The 27,822-nt window shown below is 42.3% G+C and overlaps 1 protein-coding gene across 1 annotated transcript in view; it reads right to left on the bottom strand.

Annotated features, from left to right (window-relative positions):
• Positions 1-27,822, bottom strand: part of LOC140903633 (tetraspanin-15) — a 296,009-nt gene that overhangs the window by 70,103 nt on the left and 198,084 nt on the right. Inside the window, exon 6 of the mRNA XM_073325200.2 lies at positions 13,271-13,384. Coding sequence (XP_073181301.1) covers positions 13,271-13,384 — 114 coding nt within the window. The remainder of the gene's footprint in view (positions 1-13,270; positions 13,385-27,822) is intronic.

The raw sequence follows: 27,822 nt of genomic DNA, 5'->3' as shown, positions 1-27,822 counted from the left end.
AGGTGCTACCACAATACAAATAATAAGAATACCCCTACCAGTCTGCTGGTGCAAGTGACTTGCAGTGATTTGTCCATGAGCAGAAGCAAGTGTTCAGGTCTCTTTTTGCTCAAGAAGGATGGAGATAAATTGGAAAGGGTTCAGAGAAGAGCCAAGAAAACGTTTAAAGGTTAGAAAACTCAAGGAACGCTATCAGTTTTGCTTAACAAAGACAAAGTTAAGGGGTGACTTGATCACAATTTATAAGTCTCTTCATAGGGAAGAAATATTTGATACTGGGCTCTTCAATCTAGCTGACAAAGATATAAAAGATCCAGTGGCTGGAAGTTGAAGCTAGACAAATTCAGACTGGAAGCAAGGCATCAATTTTTAACAGTGAGAGTAATTAACCACTGGAACAATTGACCAAGGGTCACAGTGGATTCTCCATCAATGATGCTTTTTAAATCAAGATTGGATATTTTTTTAAGCTATGCTCTACTTCAAAAGGAATTATTTTGGGGATGTTCTATGGCCTGTGTTGGACGAGGTGATCACTCAGATTCCAAAGCCAGAAGGAACCAATGAATCATTAAAGGACAAGACTTTTATGTTAAGTATTTTTAATGATTCCTTTCTAGATTTAAACCAATAATTCCACTGAAGGATCACCCACCTAACAGAAGGTATATTGAAAATAATTTCTTAAACTAAATATGTATCATTGCCCCTTCTCTCCAGATGAAACCACCCTATTGCCAAACTATCCCACACAAGCAAATGATTAATCTGAACCACAAAATATCAGGCACAAATGCTACATTGTTCTATCACCTTGCAATTAGGGGTGGCAGAACCAGGAGTAGGGGAGGCCAGACCCCCCCCCATGGAAATATTGTGGGGTGCTCTGCCCCTGTGTAAAATCATGCATGTATAAGGGGGGCATGGATGGGGACCCAGAGGGGCTGGAGCGGCTGCCACAGGGCCTGGGGTTCAGGCTGGGGAACAGGGAGGGGAGTGAGACTCGTAGGTGCTGGAATGGGCCCAGAGTAGGTAGGAACACCCAGGAGCCTCCTGCCCAGCCTGGAACTGGCTAGCACTCCCTTCTCTTTCCCTGCCCACTGAGTCTTAGTACCTCCCCTCACTTCCCTCCTATTCCTCTGCTCCCCTTCCCTCTCCCCTGCTTGCAATCATTGTTCCCATTACTCAGAAGATTTCACCTGCACATAGGAAACTTGCCGCATGATTTTTTGAAGCAAACTGAGTTTCTCTGGTTTAGTCTCTCTGAGGAACGACAGGGCATTCCTCACTGCTCATATAGAGATTGAGAATCCGGAGTCACAGCTTACTTCTAGGGAGATCTACAATCTCCAGGGACTGCTCTCTCTTGAGCTGCTTGCACAACTAAGTCAATACCCGACAGTCTCACTAGGGAGCAGTGATCAGAGGGAACTGAAAAAAGAGCCTTCCTCTCAGGAGCTCTGAAAACACACTGCATCACCACATTCTTTAAAATGTACTGCATAGAAATAGGATAATATCCTTTTAAATAGTGTGTAAATCCTATAGTGGCACTTACAGCGTTCTAGGTTTGAGAAGCCACAAGAAACCAGCCAGAGCAGCAACATAGATTTAGCTAAGCCTAGCATGTTTATGTACAGTTAGTAAAACACAGTTATTTGGACCCAACTAATAGGTCAGCTACATTCTAGTTCGAACAGGAATTATTCTGGGGAAGTTCTGTTGCCAGTAGTTGGACTGGAGAATCATGCTGTCCCTTTCTGGCATTAGAATCTCTGAACTCTGCCTCAGTAGTTTTCCTCCTACCGCTATTATTGTGTGAAAAGCGAAAGACACAACCACGGAATCACCCTGTGTGAAATTCAGTGCTTCTAGAACAGGGTACATTCTGAACTGCAGGCCATGGTTTGACACGCAATACAGCCAGCTATTTCATTCCTTTTACTGCACCAAATGCATCGCCACTTTGATCAGGAGGGACAACCTCTAAGGGTGAGAAGATAGTTCACACTCTGTTCCGTTCACCAACCAACAACAAAAGAAAGTAATCATTCGCGGTTATGGCCACAAGCACTCCTTTTCTTTTTGCGAATACGGACTAACATGGCTGCTACTCTGAAACCTGTTATGGGTTAGTTTTTTCCCTTAACCATGGAGATGGAGTGCTTTATAATGAAAAGACAGAAGAGACTGAGGAGCAAAGAGTATGCATTAGCTCAAAATTACAGAGGCTCATTTCGTCAGGTTCGTCAGGATTGTGAAACCATTGTTCTCTGCACTAATATTCCAGTAATTTGGTCAGTGAGTGATGTGGGCGATTTCATTAGTTCTAATTCCACTGGCAAGATATGGTTCCCACTGCTCTCAGTGATGAGTAACGCACAGCAAGCCATTTCCTGCCACACCAGGTGGAGTATTTTACACACACCAAATCTATTTCATTTCACAGCTCACTCCAGGCAGTTTCTCCGACACCACCATTGACTGAGCAATAATGCTTTGGAACCCTTTGAATCTGCTGCCAACCTCAGTGTCCTTGCCTGGGGTCTCATGTCCCTTCCTGAGTGGAAAAGCGGGCCTCCTGGGATCCATTTCTTGCTCCAGGAAGGCATGTGTTGCAGCTAAACCAAATCAATTGACTTATTCCTTTCTCTCTACATTGATAGATACATACACATACAGCGTTTGGCAATGCCAAACAACCTATGGAGTGGTTACAGAGTTCCTGGTCCTCCATAGTTACCAGAAACCACCAGTGTGGCAGCGGGGAGCTTAACAGATGTCAGAACTTCCTGGTCAAGCTTTTCTCTAGTTGCTGCTTAAAGCATGGCTCTTTGTGTCTATGTCCTCACAGTACAAACCCCATAGTCAGTGCTAAATAAATATGGGTAGAAATAGTATGTATGTAGGCAGAAATATATGGTCCATGCACACACCACCCTCCCCCCCCCCACACATCTGCCCATTTGTTTATCACCAATCAAGTGCTTGACATTGATAAACTCCACAGGTCAGGGACTATACACATTTTTTCTTGCGCAATCTAAGAGAGGGATAGTTAAGGTAGAATACCCTGATAAACGCAGAGGAGGGAATAACAAGAGTTTTATTATTATTGGCGGATTTCTTTACGTAGCAGAGAGGTGCTTAAGACAGACAGTCGTTGTTTCACCTCCCAGCAGCCACAAAGATCTGAACAGAGTCTCTTGTGGGTTGCGAGAACACACTTCACACTAGCATCCTAGATATTATATTTCTGATCAAAGGGTTATCAAGGTCATCAAGGTCATGGAACAGACACTCCCACTTGAGCCATCATGCTCCGTCAGAGTAAACAGGAGCAGGTACACCCAATGAACCCTTCATAAAGACACCCTCGTTAATCAGATTCACACTGATGTTTTCCCCCATCTCCTCGAATGCAGGGGAGACCAGCAATAATATCATTGCAATGGCTCTGTCAAAAGATACATTCCAGCTAACACAGATTGAAGTGCTGTGCTCTTTCGAACATTGGAAGGTGGCAATGAAGCCTAATAACTTTATTAAATCAAGAGACTCAGAAACAAGGCTGGCAATGGAGTTAATTATGTTCTTTTTCTCTGCTGTTCGACGTGGGCCTGAGAAATTTTTATTAAGCTTGCTACATGTCACAGAGAAAGGCAAAGAACAATCCCAGTGAATTTATTATAAGCTAGCTAGAAATGGAAGTGTGAGATATTTGTTCTTTGCAGAAAAGCTGGTGCATGACTAGCTGCATCTTCTGGGATGGTAAGAATTCAATCTAAGTAATTAATCAAGAGATGAATTGATTCAAGAGGATCAGGACCATCCAGTGAAAACAGCAGGCAGGCAATAGCAGGGAGATAGGGAATCTAATGGTTACCATAAGAGGCCTGGTTAACAAGGCTCGTTACTTGGCTTTGCCATCCACTTATTGTGTGATGTTCGGGGCCTCCCATTTCCTCAGTTTCCCAAGATGTACAATGAGGATAACATTTTCCTAATACCCTAGTATATCTCAGGATTTAGAGTCTGATTTTTAAATGACGGCCTCCCTTTGTGTAGTCACATTTTGCACTGGCAAGTGAGGATATGCAAACAACTGCAGAATGGCACCTGCAAATTTCTGTCCAGGTGGGTCACTCCTAGTCCCAACCTGAAAGCTTTCTGCACTCAGAGCCTTCATTGGCTTTAATAGTAAAATAGGGTACACAAGCAATGAGTGATTTGGGCTAATATCGTGTAGTGGCTGCATCACACTTGATTTCATTTAATGGAGTCTAAGGGCAGAAGGGACTATTAGATCACCTAATCTGACCTCCTATATATCATGGACGATTACATTTCATGTAGGTACCCCTGTATTGAGCCTAATAACGCGTGTTTGGCTAAGGCATATCTTCCAGAAAGGCATCCAGTCTTGATCTGAAGACTTCAAGAGATGGAGAATCCACCACTCCGCTTAGTAGTTTGTTCCAATGGTTAATCACTCTCAACTGTTAAAAATGGGTCTTATTTCTAATTCAAATTTGTATAACTTCAGCTTCCAGCCACTGATTCCTATTCTGTGTTTCTTTACTAGATTAAAGAGCCCTTTAATACCTGGTATTTTCTTCCTGTGAAGGTCCTTACACACTGTAATCAATCCACATCTGAATCTTCTTTTTGATAAACTGAACAAATGGAGCTCCAAGTCTCTCCTGGTAAGCCATTTTCTATAGCCCTCAAATCACTTTTGTGGCTCTTTTCCTCAACACTCCCCAATTTTTCAACCAACTTTTAAAAATGTGGACACCAGAACTGTAGACACGATTCCAGAATCAGCGTCAGTGTCCTAGACAGAGGTAAAAGTCACCTCCCAACTCCAGCTCATGACTGCCCTGTATCCAAGAATCACATTAGCCCCCTTGCTTCAGCACTATACTGGGAGCTCATGGTCAGTTGCTTTCCCACTATGACCCCTAAATCCTTTTCAGTCACAGCTTCCCAGGAGACAGCCCCCCATTCTGTAGCTATGACCCACATCCCTTTGTCCTACATGGGTAACTTTGCATTTGGCTGTATTAAAACCCATTTTGTTTGAATGGGCCGACATACCAAGCAATCCAGATTGCTCTATATGACTGCCCTGTCTGCATCATATACCATACTACCAATCTTTGTCATCTGCAAGTTTTATCTGCAATGATTTTACATTCATGTCCAGATCACGGATGAAAATATTAAATGGAACTGGAGTAGTACTGATCCCTGAGGAACTTCTCTGGAAACATCTCCATTTGATGATGATGATTCCCCATCAGTGGCTACTTTTTAAGATCAATTTGCCTATTCCTCATCAATTTCACATGTGCTTTATTGATAGTGTATACTGCTAACTTTTTAAATCGGGATGTCATGCAGTATTAAGTCAAATGCCTTACAAAAGTCTAAGTATATTACATTCACTCAGTTATTTTTCATCAACCAAACTTGTAAATCTCCTCAAAGAACGAAATCAGATTTGTTTGACAAGACTGATTTTCCATAAAACCATGTTGACAGGCATTAATTATATTCCTGCCCTTTAATCCCTTTATTAATTGAATCCCATATCAGCTTCTTCATTTCTATTTTTTTGCCCTGAATAGATGTCAGGCTGACCGTTATAGTTGCTGTTTTTGAATACTACATTTCCTTTGCCTAAAAGACTGGCCGGTCATTTTCTGTTCATCTCTTATGCAAGCTGTCAGTCTGCAGCATATTAGACTTTAAGCAAGATGGAAATAACCAGATTGATTGCTAAAAAGAATTCAGAAGAAACTCATTAAAATGGGAAACAAATGTTGTTTGAGCTACATCTTACTTTATGAATAATCACTAAGTAACTGCAACTTCAAATTTAAAATAAAAACCTATAAACCACAAACTGCAGCTGCTAACGTGGACGCCTTCAAAACACATTTTGAGGATTGCATACTGTGTTCAAGCAGGCCACTTTCTAATTACGTTACAGTAAAAGAATCTCTGAATGTGCCAAGATAATAACACCACCACCTAGCTCTTATATAGCACTTTTCAGCTGTAGATCTGAAAGCTCTTTACAAATGGAGGTCTAGTTTGTTATCCCCATTTTACAGATGGGGAAACTGAGGCACAGAGCACCACAGTGACTTGCCAATGGCATCTGCTTTCTGTTCATTCACCAGATAAAATTTACATACTCATGAATTATCTGTATTCTGGTAGCACAAAGGAGCCCCAGTCATGGACCAGAACCTTGCTAAGTCAGGTGCTATACAAACACAACACAAAAAGATGGTCCCGGCCCCAAAGTGCTGACAGTGTAACTACCTGTAATTTTTCCTTCTCCAAAATGGGCACCTCGTGGTCCTGGATCCATAACAAGCAGGCTATTCCTCTTTATTTTCCAAGCATAGAGGGTTTTTTTTTGTTTTTAATTCTCTCTGGCTTCACAGCATAGTGCCAACTCATGGAGCTGTTCAGCCAACTGAGTGCCTCTAACTCCCCAGCCAACCACCCGAGCTGAGAAAACAAACCATAAATTCTGACTAATAACCATCGCAGACCACTAGCCATCTCCTGGCAGGATATTTAATCAACTTATTTATGACACGAAAACTGGAAGTGAAGACTAATGGCAAAGAGCCCAATACGAGAATCCCAGCCCATCACCATTACTCTCCGGGAATGCTCCCTACGGAATAAAGGAAGGGCTGACCAAGCGTAGGGGAGGAGGAGGAGAACAGACTGATCTTTGCAAAATGAAGTATGAAATTGAGAGAAAAAAAAAGTGTGATTTATTTCAGGTATTTTCCCTACATAGGTCTCTTTTGAAAGTCACATATTCCAACAATGAACATTCGAGAGAACAAACATCCCAAGATAAAACACTGTAATAACTGAGGGGCCTTTTATGGTATGAAATTGCAGAATTTGGTTCATTATTGTAGGGAGGATGCGCTGCACCTTTATCTGAGGCATCCAGCATTGGCTGCCGCCAGCAACGGGATACTAAACTATAAGGGTATGTCTACATTGCAATTAAACACTGTGGCTGGCCCATGTCAGTAGACTCGGGCTCATGCTACAGGACTGTAAAATTGTGGTGAAGGCATTGGGGCTGGAATTCGGGCTCTGGGACCCTTTCCCCTTGCAGGGTCCCAGGGTTCAGGCTCAAACCCAAGCCCGAATAGCTATACCGCAATTTTCCAGCCCTGTAGTGTGAGCCTGAGTCAGCTGACATGGGCCAGCCACAGGTGTTTAATTACAGCGTAGACATACCTTAAATGATCCTTTGGCCTGTTCTGATGCGGTGATTCCCAAGTCTACCACACTGCTGAGCTCTAACCCAGATGTACTAACTTGGGACTAAAGCCAGGTCCCCACTAGAAACTTTTGCCTGTATAGTAATGTTGGTTAGGGGTTGAAATTTTCTTTAATGACATTTCTATACCAGCAAAAGTCTTAGTGTATACCAGCAAGAGTGCTTTTCCAGTAGAGCTTGTCTTGTTCTGGGAACTGGTATAACCTATACTGGCAAAAACACTCGTGCTGGTACAAAAACTATGTCTACACTAGGAGGTTTTGCTGGTCTAGCTATACTAGCAAATCTTTACTAGGGTCGGCCAGGCCAGTGTAAACAGAGAAAGCAGGCATGGACTATACTGTCTTACTGACAATATTTTACTTCAGCGGGAACATCAGTATATAACATATATACCTTTTATCCCTGGCTTACTGAAGACTTAAGTCCCTCCACCCCTCTGGAAAAATCTACTGGGCCTGATCTAGATTGTTTCCTTTTATCTCCTTGGACTCAAGCACGCTCTCTCCCAGAACATACCTGAGGTGGCTTCATCTTGTAGCCTTCCGACTTGATTTTGAGAGGTGCCACCCACAATTCCTATCGACTTTGATAGGAGCTGTGAGCGTTTCAGTAACTCTGAGAATCAGACCATCAGTCTCCTTGACCTTGTCAGCTCTTGGGATTGTTATGCCAGATATTCACTCTGTCACAATCAATCAGGCTGCAGCCTTCAGAGATTTTCAAAGCCACCTAAGGGCTTTGGATGCCCAGTTCCCACTAAAATGAATAGGCTCTAGATGCTTAAATCCTTTTAGGTGGCCTCGAAAAATCTCAGACTAAAACTGTCCACGTCTGCTAAGAGTGACAAATGTTATAGGAACCAAATATTGGTGAAGATTTTTTTATTCTTGTCTTGCTTTCCCATGCAATCCAAGAGCCCATATGAAATCAAATTCCAACATTGCAAGCATTCTTGCTTGAACAGGCATGATTTCTCAGCAGCTCATCTTCTGCCACTTCCTTTTTTAAATAGTTTAGATGGGTGAGGCACTCATTGTCAAGTCTCAATTACGGCAAGTAGCAGTGATGCCATACGCCGTCTTATCTGGAGGGGATGTGAACTAATGAGCGCTTGGATTATTGAAACTATTTCTGAAAAGTTTGGCAGGTCTCCCGGCTGACGTTAATCTCCCCGTCCTCACAGCACTGGCTGAAATACAGGGGGAAGCTGCCCACCCCCCAATAAACGTCAGATTCTGTAGCTATGCACCAGGCTTGCTGACACTGGCTACATCATCAACACTAGGAGCTAGGGGTGTGATTTACTGAGTCAGCGGCAGCATAAATAGCAGCGTGGCTGCAGTAGCATGGGTAGCAGCAGAGGGAAATGGCTCAGCTGTGCTGAGTACGTACCAACCAGTTTCAGGCGGGTTGTGCTTGGCTCGGCTAAGCCATGGTCCTGCTACTAGCATCTGTGCTATGCAGCTAGGCTGCTATTTACGTTGGCTCTAGCTCAAGGAGAGGAGTACGTGTACACAAGCAGGGGAATCACACCTGTAGCTCATCATGCGGATGTAGCCTTAAAAGAACCACCAGCAAACGCGGTCTCGTATTTGAAGGAACATTAACCCAAACTGGATTCCGTGCTGTGAGTGAAAGGCTTCCATTTCAGTTAAGCTTGGATAGACTAGGATGGGCAAATTCCAACTCCCAGTGCTGATTGTGCGAATAGCTGCCAGGGTAAAATGTATTGGCTGGCTTGCTGGATTTGGGTCTGATTTTTTAAAGTTCTGTTTTGTGAATTTCATGCGTGAGAGATGCTGGGGACAGGAGTGCTGTGTGCGGCTTTAGAATCGCTGCAGACCTCAGCAGCAATGCATGCCAACCCACCCCAGTGCCTCAATCACTCTCTAGAGGAATCTCCTCCAAGTCCATCTCCATGGCTCAAGTCATAACTGGCCTGTCATGTGAGACTGCTAACAAGGGGACATCCTCATCAAACTGTGGTGTATTTTATAATGTGGGTCACTGTCTATTAAAACCAGAATTGAGATCTCCCCCTACAGCTCATCTCTTGCAGATCAAGCAGATAAGCACAGCCTGGCTTGGATTCTGACCAATAAGCTAGAAATGAAAGGTTCTGTATAGAGCTGGTTGAAAAAAATGCCTTTTTTTTTCCCCAGGGAAATTCAGAAAAAAAATTAGTTTTTGCCAGATTTTCTGTTAAAATGTTTGGTTTTCAAAAACCAATTTCAGTAAAAATTCTTGGGTTTGAGGGACTTTTTTTCCATTTTTCACAAACCAAACCCAGAATATTTTTGTTTGCCAATATTTTTGTTTGATGAAAACTGTTTTCATAAAATCAAAGTTATCTGACAAAGCAAGTTCTAGCTGCAGTTCTATATGCCGTGCTAATCTGGAGTGTCTAATCCCACCATGCAATGCAGTTGTTGAGCCTAGGTAAAATTAGTCTAAGAGGAGAGAACACCTCACACACTCTCTGCTTACTGAGAGCACTAATAGCCTAACTTCAAACCCCCTTTGCTTGCAGGGAATTGGCAATAGGAGGGGGAAAGTAGCTTTGTGTATTACATAGTTTAACCTTGACACGTTCTAGCCTAGCCCATCAATGGAAGCTGAAGAAGCGACTGGCTAGCAAAGCCCATATAGTGTAAATATTTAAACAAAAACAATTAAGGAAGTCTTGTGATTTTGGGTACCCAGCTTGGCAGTTGGTCTGATTTTCAGATGTGCGGAGCACCCATAACTCCAAAAATAATGTTCATGGGAGCTGCTGGTGTTCAGAACCTCTGAAAGATCACTTAGTGTGTCTAGTTGAGCATCTAAAATTAGTGGCTGCTTTTGAAAACGTTTCCTTTCTCCACCCGCTGACCCAGTCAGGGCTGCAGGAGTCTTAGACAAGACCATAAACAAGTAAGGAAAAGAGCTGTTAACATAAGCACTGTGGCAAAAACCTTTTTTCAGAGCCACTATAGCTTCAGAGAACATCTACGTGATGTGCCAGGCAGGTGGTGGAAGAAGGAGATTTTGAGAAGCAGAGCAAAGGAAACGTCTATGAATTAATAAGGATACAAAGTCTCCTGGGTAAAGGAACATGCACAGTAGGAGCAGCCATTAAACCTTTCCAACAATTCAGCCATGCCTGTAGTGTGTTATGGGGTAGTTTTCAGAAATAGTCAGCATTCTTCAACCAAAAAATGAGAGTCTACTACTCCTGAGAACAACAAATAACTCAAGTTTGAGCTAGACGTAGTGGAGACAGATACTGGCAAACTCATCCTGAACACAGCTGTGCCAATGTACCACAATTCTTATCTTCAGCACTAGCTGCGATTGCAGTCCTGGGTCTCACCCAGAGCTCTGCCAATACACCTCCATCCTGACCTGCTTCGGTCCCTTACTATTCCAGTCCTGCCATTGTCCCAAGCCCCTCGGTCAGCTAATCCATCTCTGTTCCAACCTACGTAACCTCCTGCTATCCCAGTCCACAGGCTAGCTGTGTGAATACATACCTAGGATCTGGGTTGGGTTTGTATAACCCGTTCTGCTAATTCAAGCAAGCTAGATCAAAGCTAGCTCAGGCATGTCCACACATCCTGCAGTTCCGTCTCTGAGTGCAGTGTAGCTGTACCCTTAGACTCTTTGGAAAATCCCACCCTACACGGCCCGCCCAACACCATACAGCAATGACCCGATTATCAGAGGTGCTGAGTGCCTACAGCTCCCAGAGGAGTTAATGGGAATCAGAGCTGCTCAGAGCATTGGAAAGCAAAGCCCTACGTCACATGACTCCCTCTAGTCCTTCCTCCCTTCATGTTCCCTATCAGAGGAGCCTGTTATAACTAGCCTGCATGGCACTACTGGCCCAGATGTGGTATATTTTTACCTCTAGCTGCATCTTGCCATAGCTCCTGGTACTCTATTACAAGGCACATATTAGACTGGTAACCACCAAAAAGGCCACTGTATTAATGATGATTGATGCTCAAGCAACTTCATAGAACTTAGCTTATTCTCAGTGAAAAAGGAGCTTCAATAATGGGAGCCGTACTTTCAATTTACAATTCCTTAACGTACAATGTAGCAATTTACAGTGGGCTTAGGTATAATTATTGTAGTACAATGCATTTAAACAGAACAACATATGTATTCGCTTCCCTTCTCAACTGCTTTTCCCGTTTACATGGGGGTTTGTAGTTAATCATTTGATGTGATGATATATAGTTATGTGACTGACTGTATTATTCATCTATCCTTGCAGTTCATTTATGTAGAATTAATGTGTGGTTAATAGTTAAGTTGTAGGATAAGGATAAGTAAGATGAAGGCCTTACATTGCAGCCTTACAGGTTCAGAAGAATCATCCCTATGTTAAGTACATTCTGGTCTCTAATCAACAGAGACTGCATTGATTTTTTAAGTAAGGCTAATGGTTTTACTGAGTGCCCCTTTCAGGGTCTCTGGCAAAGGCCATCACCCCAGTGGACTTTATAGATTTTCTCACTAGCTTGGACTTGTCATCCTGTCTTTTTACTGCATAAGAAGAGCAAAAGGAACTCTCCTATGTTTCCGACCAAACGGATCAAATGTGCACACGCTACTTACCACAGTGAAGAGCGCATCAGAAAAGTTAAAGAGTAAGGGGCATAACAGCAAGAATATATTCAACCCTCTCCTCAACACTAAGGGGAAGCAACCAGCTAATTCCCCATGGATGTTGGAAACCTATCCTAGAGGTCTAGAAGTGGCACAATGGAGCTAACTCAGTCCTCCCCCAAGCATTGAGCCTGCCAGGATGGTCTCTTGAGTTCTTGTAGCATCCAGGGTAGTCGATCCTTTGTTTTTGCTGGTTCTTCAGTTACGTTTGAAGATTTGAGCACACAGATTTTCAATGGAGCGGCCCTGTAGGGCTGCATTTGAAGTGCCATGTGTCCTGGATTTTCAAGGGATTGTTCCGATTTTGTCAGAGTTGAGCCCAAATCCTACAAGCCAACTTTGTAAGCTGCTGACTAGCCCCCCAAGGCAACATTAGATGCTTGTGAAAGATCACGAGTTGCAACAGGACAGTGCCCTGACTGTCAAGAGGCCACTTCGAAAAAAGTTGATGCAGTGTCATGACAAGTAGGGTCCTCCAAATGGGCAGCCCTCTGAAATGCAGAGCGTGCGCACACATATACAAGCATGCTGGAGGATATTAACATCAACTCCTCCAGGATGTGATACTGCAGGAGAGGGAGCAGAGTCTAGTGGTTAGAGGGGTGCCAAGCAGGCAGCATTCTGAGCAAAGCCTGGTCTACACAGGGTGACAGATAGAGCTGGTCTGAATGTCAAAATATGCTGTTATGCTGACACTTTAGCTTGGGTTGCTTTTGAGAGAGATTCTATAGCCTGGTGATATAGCTACTGGTCCAGCAAGTGGGAAATCTAGGTTCAAGTCCCTACTCCGCTCTGCATGGTTTAGCGTGATCTGGGATGAAAGACTGTTCTGAATTCAGGCCAGTATCCTAACCCCCCAGGCTATCAAGAGTGACTAACACATGCAAATGTTTCACAAAACCGCTTTGAAAGGTTTTGTTTTCATTCCAAAGCAGAATGAAAAGAATTTGTAACCTCAAAAGTTGCTGTGAAATGGAGTTGTCGTCCTCCGGTCTGTTCGAGTGATAAATGTAGGACAGTCTATAAAGAGGCTAATGGTAGAGAGTGAGAAAAACAGACACAAGTAGGCAGGGGAGAAAAGAAAAGATCCGTTATGTGAGAAGACACACGTGAAGGCCGTTTCAGAAGATGGCATAAGCAGAGAAGATGGCTCTCATACCAGGAGCCACATTGTGAGAAGTGACAGAGGAAACATATGCAAGAAGGCCCGAGCGAGTTGTTATATGGCTGTTTTAATTAACACTCTTCAATTTCTTGTCTTAACAGCTCAAGCTCCCTTACCTTCTTGATACAGCAAGTGTATGGAACCCCGCAAGCCAGAGGACCACTGCCGTTGCATGAATGGTACTGATTGACGTTCCAGTCTTTATATTCATCACCTCCACAACACGAGAACTGTGCAAACAAAAATTAAAAAATGCATCGTAACCAAGTGATAAATAACAGCATGTTTGTAGTAGGATAAATATTTGAAGCATTTAACTGAAGCTAACAAGAAGGGGATTCCTTATTCATGCTACCAGACATGGGCCAACTCTGAGGTTCTCTCGGACTCTGTACCATTCAGACTAACACAGCCTTATGTAATGTCGTCATATTGGGGTTTTCCCTAAGTCACGGCTTGAACTCAGTAATTCTGGACCTACAGTACAGGAGTCAGATAGAATATTTTTGGCATGGTCAGTAAGAATTGCAGAGGAAGGATAGGAGATTGTTAAGTTCACTTAGTTTCCGGCCAAGTGCAGCATTTACTTTTCCAAACTAAAGCAGCTTTCCAGATGACTAATCAGTCAGGACTGTGAGGTTAAGAACAGCCTCAAGATGGCAAGGCAGCCTTGACATGCCAGAAGCACTGAAGCAGAACAGGAAAGCTCAAGTAATTTTTTAATACTGAATACTTTCAACCCATCTGTACATATATCCTCTAAGCCCATCACTCCCCTGGGCACGGCACGGCACAGATTTCAAGAGCGTTTGTGGAACAGACATTACAAGAGCTCAAATTATTTCTTGCTCAATAGAGCAACAAACACAACTGAACAGAAGCAGGAGTCAGTTTGCTATGAACAATGAGAGTTACACAAAGTCCTTTCAGCAGCTTGTTCTTGAAGGCACAAAGATTTCAATGTAATATGCATTTGTGGATTTTCCTTCAGACATTTGGATACTACAAGAGTATGAGTTTGTGTAAAACTACAAGGCACTGCTGGTCTAAAAGACCGCCCATATGGCATCCCACTAGCCTGAGCTGACAGCTCACTTGCAGTAAGATCTCAGATACTGGACCTGCACTGAGATATGGTAAGCAACTCCCTTTTCTATAATGATCATCAGAGGATGGCCTCACATCTCTGTTCATTTAAAACAGGACAAATGACTGGAGAACATGCAGGAACAATCCTGCCAATGACCAAAAGGGACAAATGATTTGATTATATACATCTTTTTAAACACTAAGGTAAGACTTTCGCTCTTTCTATCTTTATAGCAGTGTCATATGGGGCTTTTTAGTGTATTAGACGGTTACTCTTTTTAGTCCAAGTGGTTAGCCAATATTTGGGGTCTTTTGGATTGTTTCCATTAGGAGAAGAAATTGATGAAAGAGTCAGGTATTTATTGCAATCCTATTTACAAAGAATGTACACAAATTCCTATTTCTCTGAACAGAGTAGGAGTCAGTTTCCTTGTTCACACTTCCAAGCCTCTTTCCAACCAATTCTCTGCCCCAAAAGCTCTCTCTTAGGGCCACGTTAACCATTGTTTCTCTCATTTCCTGGCTCTGTATTTATTTTCCTGCTCCCGGCTGCTTCTGACTTAGACAAATACAGCTCCACCGAATAATACCCAGCCCCTATATTTGCATTCAGTCTCCAGGGGAAACCCCCCCCCCCAGATCACATGGCTCAGCTCCTACTCCAACCTTGCGCCAAGGCTAGTCTGTGATTTGAGTGGTGGCTTCTGTTGTTTCGGCTATCACTAAACATCTAGCTGCTCACTCATTTTGCCTGAGCGGAAGGCTACTATTGTGCCAACCAGCTTCAAGTTGGTTTGTGATTGCCAGGGGAGTATATCTTTGGTTTATGGGAAGTCACCCAACCTCCTGCACCAGAGTGCTAAATACACTGATTTTCCCAAGTGTTGACTTTTGACTTTTCGTTCTATTTGGCTTCCAAGGACTGTGTTATTCTCTCATTGCAGCTTTTCAGAGATTGGTACCAGAAAAAGAATGTGCTGGAGTGAGTTATAATTGTATAACTGACACTCAACTTGCAAATGAAAATGCAAGAAAAGCTGTAGAAGGGACATATTTTTCAAAAAATTACAGTCAGTTTGACAATAACTTTTCTCCTCTCTCCTCCCACTCTAGGGCCTGAGAACAAGATTGCATGGGCTAGTTAAGTGAAACGTAACTCATGATGATGGTCAGATTTACTGGCCTTAAATTAATCTTTTTTAGATAATTTAGTCTAGAAATAAAATTATTTTCATAAGACTTGTAAGTGAATTTAGTCCTGGTTGAAGGGGCCAATTTGACAGCCCGAGAGACTGAAACCCTGTCTGTATTCACATGAGACACATAGCATAGGGAGTAGCACACCAGATTTCATCACGCTTTCCTCCATCTGTATGACTGGCCTCTGAATTACAGGGTCCACCCTCTAGGATCAAGAGGGCAGGTCGGTCTTCATGACTCAGTCAAAACCTGCAAAGACTAACAATAATAATTGGGACCAGTTTTGGAAGTGGTTTTAGTAATGTGGTCACCCATCCCCCTAGGTGCCACTACCAATAAGCTCAAATGAAGTTGAACAAGTCAAAGACAATGACTGAAAATAGTGCATAACTGAGATCCACGGTGCTACTTGTCCTGATAATTGGCCTCTGGCTAACCTGGCCCCTCAGAAGTGCGGTGTGAGCACTAGAGCAGACAGCTGGAGATTGGCAGGCTGGAGAACAGTATAGTAGCTTTGTTTGAGGCAAGTCTGTAATCCAAATTGTACGCCAACTTGTGTGCACCTTTGGAGACATTTACATTGAACCAATGCTTCTCTAATTAGGATCTTCGTTTCCTCTCTCCAATTCTAATAGATTTTTCATATTTTCTATGACTAGGACAAATAGCAGCTGCAGATTGGGTTGTTTTTTGTTTTTTATTTCCATGTGTGAGCAGATCTATTTCAGCCCAGGAAAAATCAGTCTTGTTAATCTTTCATTCACGTTGATCTAACTAGAGGCAACTAGGATATGTCCTTATTTCTTTCCCTTATGATCGCAATTAAGAGGTTTTATTTTATGGTCTTTAACTATTCTCAGTTGTCTCCGACACCCAGGCTAGCTGATTCCATTCCACAAAATGCCAGTCAGACTCCACTCTCTAATGGGGATTTCTCTCCCCAGGTCAAACTAAATTAGAGATCAGACTTACAGCTAAATAGAAGGTGGTTTTACTTTTTTCATATTCACAAAATACAAGAGAGAGTTCAAGGAAAGTCATTTTCTGTTCTTTGCAGGATGGAACTAAGCTCACACTACATCATGTTTATTTAATTGGGACGGAGACTGTTAAATGAGCTTGCTTAAATTTTTACCTTGAAAGAAATGTCCATTTGTTGCTGGCGGGGAAAGGTGTCAGACTGACAGTCTTGGATAACAGTCCTCTTATTACCCCTCCAAAGGCATTGTACAAATAACAGGAGGGCAAGTGTTCTGTCTTTCCCATATTACCTGACCAATATATTCAAGCCTGTTATGGAGAGAGGACCTCTAAAGAAGATAACGGAGTTCAGTCTCTATAGTCCATTTAGCTCTTAGCCTCTCTGCTCAGATTACATGTGACGGTGTCAGATGTGGTGGCGAGGAGTTTAATAACTGGTGTGTGTCCACTAGCAATTGGACCGAGACCATCAAATTCATTGCACCCAAACTGCTGAACAGGTCGGGTTGTTTGTCATTTTAATTAAAATGTTATTTGTCCAACACAAAGGGAAACCACATGCTTCCAACGTGAGGGATGCTGTATTTCAGAATAAGAGAAGACAAACAGAAGAAGAATAAACGGTCCATGAGGGAGCAGCATGGAAGTCTCTCCTGTAGAATAGCACCCAGCAGAAAGCAGCCTTCTAAAAGTTTAAACGTGCAGAACATAAAACAAAAACGTAAGTGTATAACGACATACATCAGACATTGGTATAAGTGACATACTTGGTCCCAGTGGTAGCTTCCCTGATGTCAGAGTTTACCTGTTATGTCAGAGAAGAATTAGGACTACATTCAATATTTTACCCATGAGAAGTGTTCATTAAAGTTGCACAATGAATACATAACGAATAGAGACATTATACAAGTGGTGGAATCCAGAAGTCTGAAGATAAGGCCCAACTCAAATCTCATTTTCAGACATACCAAGACTTTGGGGGAAATTCAGAACTGGATTTGAACCTTGAAGTTCTGGCCTTCCCATAACTTTTTTTTTAAATCCACATTCTGTGGTACTAATAGACTTGGTGAGGCAGCTGCTTATACAGCCCGCCCACTGTGTTCCCTTATCCATTTCCAGAATCACAGTTTTGACTTCAGCTATTTGAAACACCCTTTTGCTGTTATGCTTATGGTAAGCACTTCCCACCGCCATAAACAAAATAAAAGTAACGCCCGTGAACTCGTCGTTCGATCAGTTGCACAATCCTGGTCGTTTAAGAACGAGATAGGGCTCTGTCATGCACATGTCTCCCATAAGCACCACATGACATGAGTGCACATATTGATGACGGATAGATGTCTGAAAATGCAGACCTCATGGCCCCTTTGGTGCAGTAGAGATAGCATCATGTCCCAGGGAAGAGGAGACATGGATTGAAACTTTGATTTGATCTCTCACCCTCCAAACCCAAAAGCAGTTGGCTCGGGCCCAGCTCTTCTGCCAACACCCCTCTAACTGAAATTTCAAACTTTGGGGAAGCTCAGATTTCCAACGTGCTGGCAGTGGGACAGAAGTGGCACACCTAAGAGCCTGGGAGGAAAGTTAAAGGGGGTGAACTGACCCGAGTGTGACACTTTGCTAAACTCGGAGTCTGCACCCACGTCTCCCAAGTAGAGCTGAGTGAAATGGATGAATAATGTATCTGACGGAAAAAAAAATGCAGTTTTGGTCGAACCAAAACAATTCCTGAATTTGACACAAATAGTTTTGGCCATTCACAAAATGGCCAGAGGAGGAGAAGATGGGGGTGACTGTGCTGTTGCTGTTCCCCTCCCCCAGCCTTTAGCCAAAGGATTAGGACATTCACCCGGATGTGGGAGAGGCAGGTTTGAATACCCTCTCTGGGTAATGGACTTTTTCAATTCACCAAAAATTCTGAAAAATTCCATGTTGAGTTTGATTTGACTTTAAAAAATAAAATAAAATTTAAAAAAAAATGTTCAGACCCCAGAAAAGATTATTCACCTAGCTCTACTCCTGAGTCCCAGCTGACAGTTCTGACCACTAGACAACACTGCTCCTGATTTCATACTCCTGCTGCTGAAATTGGCTGGGTAGCTCTTGTGCCAGACTGTGGCTGTGTGAATTGGGGCCACCTAATCCTGAAGAGAAATGGGCACCATGTACTGAGAGGCTTCAGGCTGGGATGTTCACAGGTGCCCAAGGAAATTAGGTACCAAACTCCCATTGAAAATTCAGCACCTAACTCCTTCAGAGTCCTTTAAGGGTCTTAGCCCGACATTACCGGGTTTTGATTAGAACATGACTCCCTGCTTCAGGTACAAGGCAGCAGGTTAGTTCTGGTCAAACCCAATGTTATCAGCAAGCAGCTGAGCAAGAGGGACACAAGGGTTTTAGATTTCTTAGCAAGAACGCGAGTTGAGCAGGCAGATTAGCAGGAGTGACATTTTTGAGGCATTACAATGTGCTGATCCCCATTCAGTTCCGCAGAGAACAGGTTAAGGAAACTATTCCTGCGTCCTTAAGATACGGAGCAAGAGAGGACATTTGGCAAGGAACAGCTTTCCCCAAGGAATTTCAACCCTGTAAACTTCAGCCCTCCTTCTCACTGACAGGTCAGTGGCAAGGATCAACTGTATTCTCGGCAGACATCTCTGGTTCTCTTTCAGGATAGTGGAAAAAAAAATCTGGTTTTAAAAAAAAACCAGTATATTGCTATTTTCTCTCTTCCCTGACTTATCCTTAGCCAGGCATTTATGTCCCAACCTTGTGTGCTGGGTTTTTTTTTTTTTTTTAAAAACACAGCATTTACTTAAGAGTTTGAACCAAATCAACCCCGCCTCATTAGAAATGTATCTTCCTCCCCTGCCTAAACAGTGTTTAGATGATGATCCAAACTTCATGGCAGATACCTCTCAGTTGAATCCAAACGCTCTCCAAAAGCGTTAGAAAAGTTGAGACCTGAACTCCCGAAGTGCCAAAGAAAAGAACACCACATTGATCACCTCAAATATATTTACACAGACTGACATCCAGTGTAAAATGTCCATTTTGTTTTAACACTATTTTTTTATATTCTGTTCTGGACGTTGTATAAAAGTGTTATTGTGATACTTGCTTTGTAGAGAATATTTGACAGATGTCTTCAATGGTTAGTTGTAAATATACTGCAAATGCAGATCTTAAATAAAAACTATTTTGATCAAAAGAGCCAGCAGATCAGCAAGCTCCTCTGATCAACAACCCAGGTACATCCTTCTGGTATGAGATACAAGACTGGTATAGAAATGAGCTCACTCTCAAGTACAAGACTTTGTAAAAATGCAAGGATGGTTTATTCAGGATATTTTAGAGAGAAATAACATGGAGAGATCTGTTACCAAGAGCAGTAAACGTGGGCTCTCTCACCCCCCTCCTCGCTTCACAGAGGAAAACCTCCATTTCAAACCCACACAAAGAATTACAGAAATACCGAATAAAATTTCTTTTAGAGGCACTTTCAAGTCTTCTTCATTTAACTTAAAAGCAAACATGTATGGCTGGGAAATGTTTTGGTTATGACTAAGGGCTTGTCTACAAGATGCTGCAGTGTGGTCTCTGGGGGTTTGAATTGTTTGAATTGCTAATGTGTTGCTTGAACTGCCCAGTTTGTGTTGACGTAGGACTACCTTAATATGCACCCAGCCCCTTTTAGTTTGTGCCAGCGTGGGCTACCTGGGGCAGTTAGAACACAACGCTTTAGAGCGTTCTACAGTTCACACTCACATAGATCACACTGTGGGATTGTGTAGACAAGCTCTAAAACTCATGTTTCCTCTTAAACCTTGTAAAAACCTTGCAATCCCTTAATGCTTAAAGATGGCACAAGCCTCTTTTGAGATGCATGTTTGCAAATATCTTCTCTAAATGCAAGCCTGCGTACAAAAACTTCTCGATACACATTATGTAAATAGTGAGATCGTTATATGCGACATTACAAGGTCATTTGATGCTAGAAGAAGCCATTGGAGTAGAGGATATTTATATTAATTGGGGTATTAATTAGGTATCTGGCAATGCCTAAGCAACTCCTTACTGGGAGCAAAAAAGACAAGAATCACCACGCTGAGGATCGGTGTCAAGAAAGGACAATAACATCTTTGATGACTGCCACAGAACTCTGCCCTCAAGCATGCCCCCTTGTGGCCCTGCAGCTACACTGCACACAGCCCCTCATGTTCTTTCAATCAACTACCCAGATTGAGGTTGGTTCAAGACACGTAACCCCGTTCATGGGGTCTGATTTACAAAGTCGTTCTACAAAGTGTAACTCACTCTGTTAGTTGTGCCAGATCTCGATGCTCTGGATCCACATAAGAATCTTGGTCAGCTCTTGTCCCAGTTCAGGAATGGAGCAGATAAATGCTATTGTAACTGAAGGTACCAGCAGCTTCTACTGTGAAACGCCAGTCTACTTAGACCATGTATTTCAAGTAAGATACATAAGCTAATCTTGGTAAATAGAGCGAACCAGTGGGATTTAATTCAAATTTTAAATTCTTAATAATTTATTAATTTGTCTGCCTCAAGCCAGCTCCTTGAACGGCATGTTTTAAGTAACGGATTTCAAACACTTTCTTTGATTTCATAGAATTTAGTTAAGATTACTCATGATGCTTATTTATAAACTCTTTATGTTATCCATGATAAAATGAACCGCACTCACCAACCTTAAAATGAAAGTCCTTTTTCCTTCTATAAACTGCATCATTTATCTAGGACACGCTGCAAAATGCAGCCTGGTCTATAGATTATGAATAAGAATTTCCAGTTATCGCTTTGAAAATTGACAGGTCCTTGTCCCAAGATCAGGCCCAGTACTATTAAAATGATTATATAGATGGGAAGCCTAACATGCACAGCTGCAACAGTCAAGCGACAGGAACTCTTCTATATTCCCAAATAAATAATTTATGAATCCATTTAGCAAAATCACAAATACTCTAACTCAGCAGGGTAGATGGAGAGATCACAGGATATACACCTTCCAGAAGCTGGTGTTAGCTCATGTTTCTGTGGTTAGCGGATATCATTATGGACAAAATTCCCCCTTACACTTGACTTCCAGTTCCCCAAAACTTATGGATTATGTATGTTTATCTGAGTAAAAGTTTGTAGGCCTCGAGCATGGGGCTAGCTGCTGAAGCCAATGTCTTACACAGGATACAGGCCTATAGGTTCCTTGCATTACTGCTGAATAAAATAAAGCAGAATATAATGCAAAGCAGTGAATAATAGAGGTAAGCTAGCCCACTGGGCTACAGGAAGGACTCACTTCTAATTTAGAGGAATGATACTCTGGTTGTAGTTTACTTAGAGATGTGTCCCATCTAGGATAGACCCCACTTTTGAGGTGTAACCTCTGTTAAAAGCTTCCACAGAGGGGCATCGAGAAATTATTAGAACTGAACCAACCACTGTTTGTGCCTTGTTTCATTTTGCTTTTACTCCCCCACCCCTTTTCATTTAGTCATAGTTAATCGCTGTGATTGCTGTGCTTAACTGTGGGGTCTCCTAAAGCATGGAAAGAACCGCATGTGGCAGACACAGTGGGAGTCACATCCGGGGATTGGCACTGAGAGAGACAATTGCTAAGAACTGGCCCCTACCATTTCTCAAGACTACACTTTTATTTGGTAAATTTTTTGGAGATAAAATTACTCGGCTCTCAGGAACTTGAAATGTCCCTTTCTAGTGCACAGTCCCACATGAAGTTTTATTGTGCATGCCCACTCTGTGGGAAGAGATTATATCACTACAGCGTCAAAAGTCTTACACGAGGACGAATGGTGGAAGAAAACCTGGTGTGGATTCTTCATGGTGGCATTTCTAGCTCCTTCAAAGTGTTGGTCAGGATCTTGGAGGGGAAGTTCTAGATATATTCCTAGCTATTTATTGTGCCAGTATTTACTTCTCACAAGAGACCACACTTAAATGTGTTTTTAGATCTGAAAGAAGGATAAGAGCTAGTTTTCATGTTTTTTTCCTTGCAACACTTTGATGGAACCCAACAGATATGGCCTTACGGGTCACATCATCAAAACTGATCCATGCTGAGGACAGGCAAGATATTGTAGATATTAGAAATCTGATGGTGGTATTACAATCCTGTGTTCTAGATGGTTGTAGCAAGTGTTTGTTAAAACAAAAAACACACATCCCAGTGACAGACTCATGGGATAATGAGCAAGACTGGTGAAAGAAACCTTTCATCTTTTTCTAAGAGACTAAAAAGGAAGAACATGTTTGCAAAAGAAAAAGCTCATTTATAGGCAAGCAGTGGGCCTGAATTTTCAATCTAAAGAATGGGACACAAAAAATTTCTTGTATGTGCAAACAATAAATCTGAGCTAAGCAGCTAACTTGTTTTACACATTTTTCCATTTGTTTTTAAATGAACTATTTTTCAGAAAAGAACCATAAAGCAAGGGGAGGAAGTGGCTCTAATATGCCTAAGAGATGGAGTTCCACTGGTCCAAGTCACTTAGGATAGGTCTACACTACAGGCAAGGGGCGTGACTCCCCAGCTCATATACACATATGCTAGCTCTGATCTAGCTAGCAGGAGTATAAATAGCTGTGTAGACACAGTAGCACCGGCAGCGTTAGTCAAGATACGGCTTAGCTGCTTTGAGCACAAACCCCCGGAGAACTGCTATTTATACTCATGCTAGCTCAATGCGAGCTAGCACAGGTATGTGTATATAAGCAGAGGAAGCACACCCCTAGCTCGTAGGGCCGACATAGCCTTAAACACTTTTGAAAACCTCCCATCCTCGGTGGTATGGGGAGGAGGCTTTAAATCAGGACCTAGGAGTTCGATTCCTGGCTGTGCCACTGAGAGATGCGCTACATGATCTTGTGAAAAAAAACTGTTAGCTCTCTGGGCCTCAGTCTACCCATTTGTAAAATAGGTATATTAATACCTATTTCATAGGGGAGTTAGGAGGCTCAGGGCAGGTGCACAAGCAGAGTTGCACCAGCTTAATTTAAAAGTGTTATTTTAATCCAGTTTAGTTAAACCAGTGCAAGTGTGTGTAGACACTCTTATTTCAGTTTAGATTAAATTGATTAGGAATAGGTTAGAGAAACTGAAGTAAGGGCTTATCTACACTACAGAGCCTTTGCTGGTATGGATGGCAAAGACCCTTAGTGGAGATGCAGCATATGTCAGCACAACAAGTTATATTGCTGTGATAGCTACACCACCTCCCTCACTCTTGTCAGTATACTTGTGTCTACACTGGGAGCGGGCGGAAGGTTGCTGGCATAACTATGTCAGCTAGGGAGTGTGATTTCCCCGCCCCCACACACTCTTAGTCAACACAGCTGTGCTGGCAACACTGTATAGGGTAGATCAAGCCTAACGGCAAAAGAAGACCCACGGCGGCGAATCTCAGAGCCCATATCAACTGACTCGGGCTCATGATTCATGGCTAAAAACAGTACTGTAGACATTTGGTCTTGGGCTGGAGCCTAGGCTCTGAAACCTGCTGCCAGGGGTCTTTTTTCAGCATAGACATACCCTCAGAGTATATAGGAACACACTTGCACCAGTTACATGATGCCAGTGTAACCCAATTCCATTAAACTGGTGCAAGTGTGTGTAGACAAAGTTTGAATTGACATTTGTAATGTGCTTTGAGATCCTGGGTGTTATTGAAATGCAGAGTACTTTGGGTCTAGCAGACTGCAAGGGTAGTGCATGAAGTCATAGAAAAAGGACATTTACAAGACACAAATTGCACCTGCTGACTCTTGCCTTTGACAATTCAGTTGCTGAGATTTTTGCACCCTTCAAAAATTCACTATGCTGCTGACACCCACACACTGAAGTCTATTTGATATGTAGATAAAAAACAACAGTTGTCATGAGACCAGTATTATCAATGTTCAGCTACTACTTCATATGGTGTAAGGGAAACTCATCCAAATGACTTATTGAGTCCTAACCAATCTCCTTTGCATTATTACTTGCATTATTTATTACCTTTGACAATATATAAAATCTAGTTTATTTATTATTTCCTCAGTTAAGGCAAGTGAATGAGTTCTGAATAGTGGTATGACTTTCAAAAACTGCCAAGCTTTAGCAGTAGTAGATATCAGCTTTGAAGCTATTTCCAAGCATGTATAACGCATAAATTTGTTATAGCAAGAATCTTGTTCTTCACACTTTGTTCTTTCAGTAATAAGAGGGATTGGCTTACTTTTCCATTGAAGAAGAATGATATTAGTCAAGGTAAAGAACTGGAGTCCAGTTCCTGGATTCTATTCCTAGCTCTGCTACAGATTCTAAGGGAAATTTACTCCCTCCTTTTCTGTGCCTCAATTTCCCCACTGATGAAATAAGGATAACACTGACCTCTCTCTCAGGTCTGAGGAGCTAGGTGCATTATTTATAAAGTGCTTTGACATTTTACAATTAAAGGGGCTATTCAGATGTGAAGTACTGTATTACAGTTCACTCTCAATTTGAAGTCAAATTGCAAAGCTTTTGATTTTAACAGCTAATCAGAGGGTTCGGTATCTTTAAGATAGTCCACTGGGGCACAATTTCACATTAAGTTATTAAAAATCCTCTTTCAAGCTTAGAAAATAAACTGGCTGAGTTAAAAGGGAATAGTCCTGGCCCAAGGTATTCCTACCTTTGAACCATCTGGCTATGGGATGAGTCGGATCCAGTATGGTAATTCTTAGGGTCCTGTGCATTCCTGCAGGCTGCTACTGTGTGGGTGGCAGGCTGCCGTCAACACAAAAGGAGTTTAACCCTTGGTAGATTTGTTTTGCACCAGTTAGTAGCTCAGGCAGCAGGCCTCGTCAGTGCAACAGCATGATTTTCCTTTCACAGTGAGGAAACCTTGATGGAAAAATCTTATAAAAATGAATAGACTGATGGAAGGCCAAGATCTGCAACTCATATTGACTTTCAAGGGGAATGGGATGCCTATCTCCCTCCCTTTGAAGATCCTGGGCAAAGCCAATAGAATTCTGTAGAAATGCATAATGGTTTTAAAAGAAAGTTACTCTGAAACCTAAAAGAATGAAATCTAATCTCTACAGATTTTGAACCCCTGGCAACCCATATCAGTCTGTTAAATTCTATGAGATGGATTGACTAGCCAGCAAAAGGGTGATCTGTTAAATTCCATAAGGGAAAGAACTATAGAAATGTTGGAAGATTAACCCTGCTGATTTCTGGTTGAAAAGAGGCTTGAGACATGAACAAGGAACACGTACCCTTCTCAGCTTTCAAGGGTCTGACTCGTGATTCGAGGTTTCATTCAAAGATATATCTACAAAATCAGGACCTGGAACAGTTTCCCCAAGCCTGTGGGTTGCAATATTTATTATGCTAATAGTTTAACTTCTATTGCTCCCACACTTCCATCTGATGATACCAGAAATAAATGCAATAATGCTTGATCGGGTGCCCATTAAAGGGAAACTACAGTAAAGTCAAATTACTTTGTCTCAAATGTAAAAAACCTGTGCAAACACTGCATACCTCCCGTATAACATGCAAATCTAGCCTAATCGGCCTGAAATAGAACCCAAAGGGAAGGCCTGAATGAATGAAAAAACAAAACAAAACCAACAACAGATACTGGGGTATAATAAAGCAGGCGGAGTATGAAGAGCAGGCAGGAAGAGGCAGAACAGCCAACAGTGCTAGAAACTCTTATGAGCAAACCCCCAAGACGTCCAGCTGAGCACAGAGATTTTAAGATGCTTTCCATACTATCCAGTGATACTGCACTGGAAGTTGAGAACATAATCATGTTCTCATGTTTCCTGCTTCTGGTCAGGGTGGAAATGCCACAAGAACAGCCTCTCACAATAGTATGGCATCTATTAGCTAACGTTTGACGTACAATAACAACTTGCCATGACTTGTCTACCAGTGGTATCACTGGTAGACAAGTCATGGCAAGTTCTTAGATGCAGTGCAAGTACAGAGTGCATTCAAGGTGCTATTGCTGTATTGGACAGCTTACCAGTTTTCACTGATCTGCAATAAATCTGACCCTCCCAAAAAAGCAACACTGGAAGGATATTGAAAAAAGTCCTGTGTATTCCCCCTGATGGAATAGAACAGATAAGTAATCAGAAAATGCTTAACGAGGACTTTCAAGGCCTTTTCTCTTTCAGTCTTAACTATACATGGGATCATCAATAGCAAAACCCTAATGATTTGTAGAAACCATCCCTGTTTTCAGAAGAAAGCACTCTGGAGATTTAGTTAGCCAAATCTAGGTGCTTGGCATTGCTGAGAAATAAAATAAGGGAGTTCAAGCTTAAAATATTGGAGCTATGTGGGGAAGCCAGGGATGGGGAGGAGAAGACAATGCAGAACAGAGGACAGGAACTGCCAGTTATGGGAAGGGGTTTTGTGGATGAAATGGGTCTTACTCATTTAATTTAAAGAAACAAATTGAATCAAAGAGATAAAAGTACATTGCCAGCATCAGTGATGGGGAAAGAATACAAAGCAACATTAGCACCTTGGATTACTTCTCTCTCCAACTTCACTGGTCCGAAAACCAGCAAAAAAACAAGGAAAAGGAAGCTAACCAAGTCAGAAAGGAACTCACTTCCTGCATTCTACACTTGATGCAACGAAGATGTGTGGACCAGATTCAATCCTGGACTGTCACTAGTGATCTGCAGCAGGGCTCTGTGCACCTTCCGAGACTCAACTATGCTCAGAACAGCACGTTTTTGGCAGCACTGGACTGTTCCAGTGAATTTGAATCCAGGCTTGACCTTTAAGAGATAAAACATTTCGCAATAGGACCACTCCTAAATTCAACAAAGATGCTGAAAACGAACAGCACTTGTCACTTAAAAAGAAAAGGAGGACTTGTGGCACCTTCGAGACTAAAATTTATTTGAGCATGCTCAAATACATTTGTTAGTCTCTAAATTGGCACAAGTCCTCCTTTTCTTTTTGCGGATACAGACTAACACGGCTGCTACGCTGAAGCTGGTCACTTAGAGTCCGTCCTTTCCACAGGCTGCATTGTGTGTTACAAATGCTAATGAAAAACATTAAAGAAGCTGCAAGACCCTGGTCAGTTTGGGGACTAGGGGAGGAGTCTCATTGTGCAGACAGGAAATCTACACTACAGAGAAGGTAACAGCCTGATGTTTTAGAGTTGGTCAGCCTCTAGTCAGCATCTGTATTCAGCATTTTTGAAAAATCAGGCCACGAGAGAGACTGTATAAAGTCAACCACAAAATCTGTGGCAGAACCAGCAATGGACTTCAGATGCTTTAAGTCATAAGATCCTTCCCATTTTGAAATGGCCAGATGCCTGGTGAATGGTGTCATTTGATACCCTGGAGGAGT

This window comes from Lepidochelys kempii, chromosome 26 (genome assembly GCF_965140285.1).
Source record: "Lepidochelys kempii isolate rLepKem1 chromosome 26, rLepKem1.hap1, whole genome shotgun sequence".
Lineage (NCBI taxonomy): Eukaryota > Metazoa > Chordata > Testudines > Cheloniidae > Lepidochelys > Lepidochelys kempii.
The sequence above is the reverse complement of the archived record's forward strand: the minus strand, read 5'-3'. Positions and strand labels throughout refer to the sequence as shown.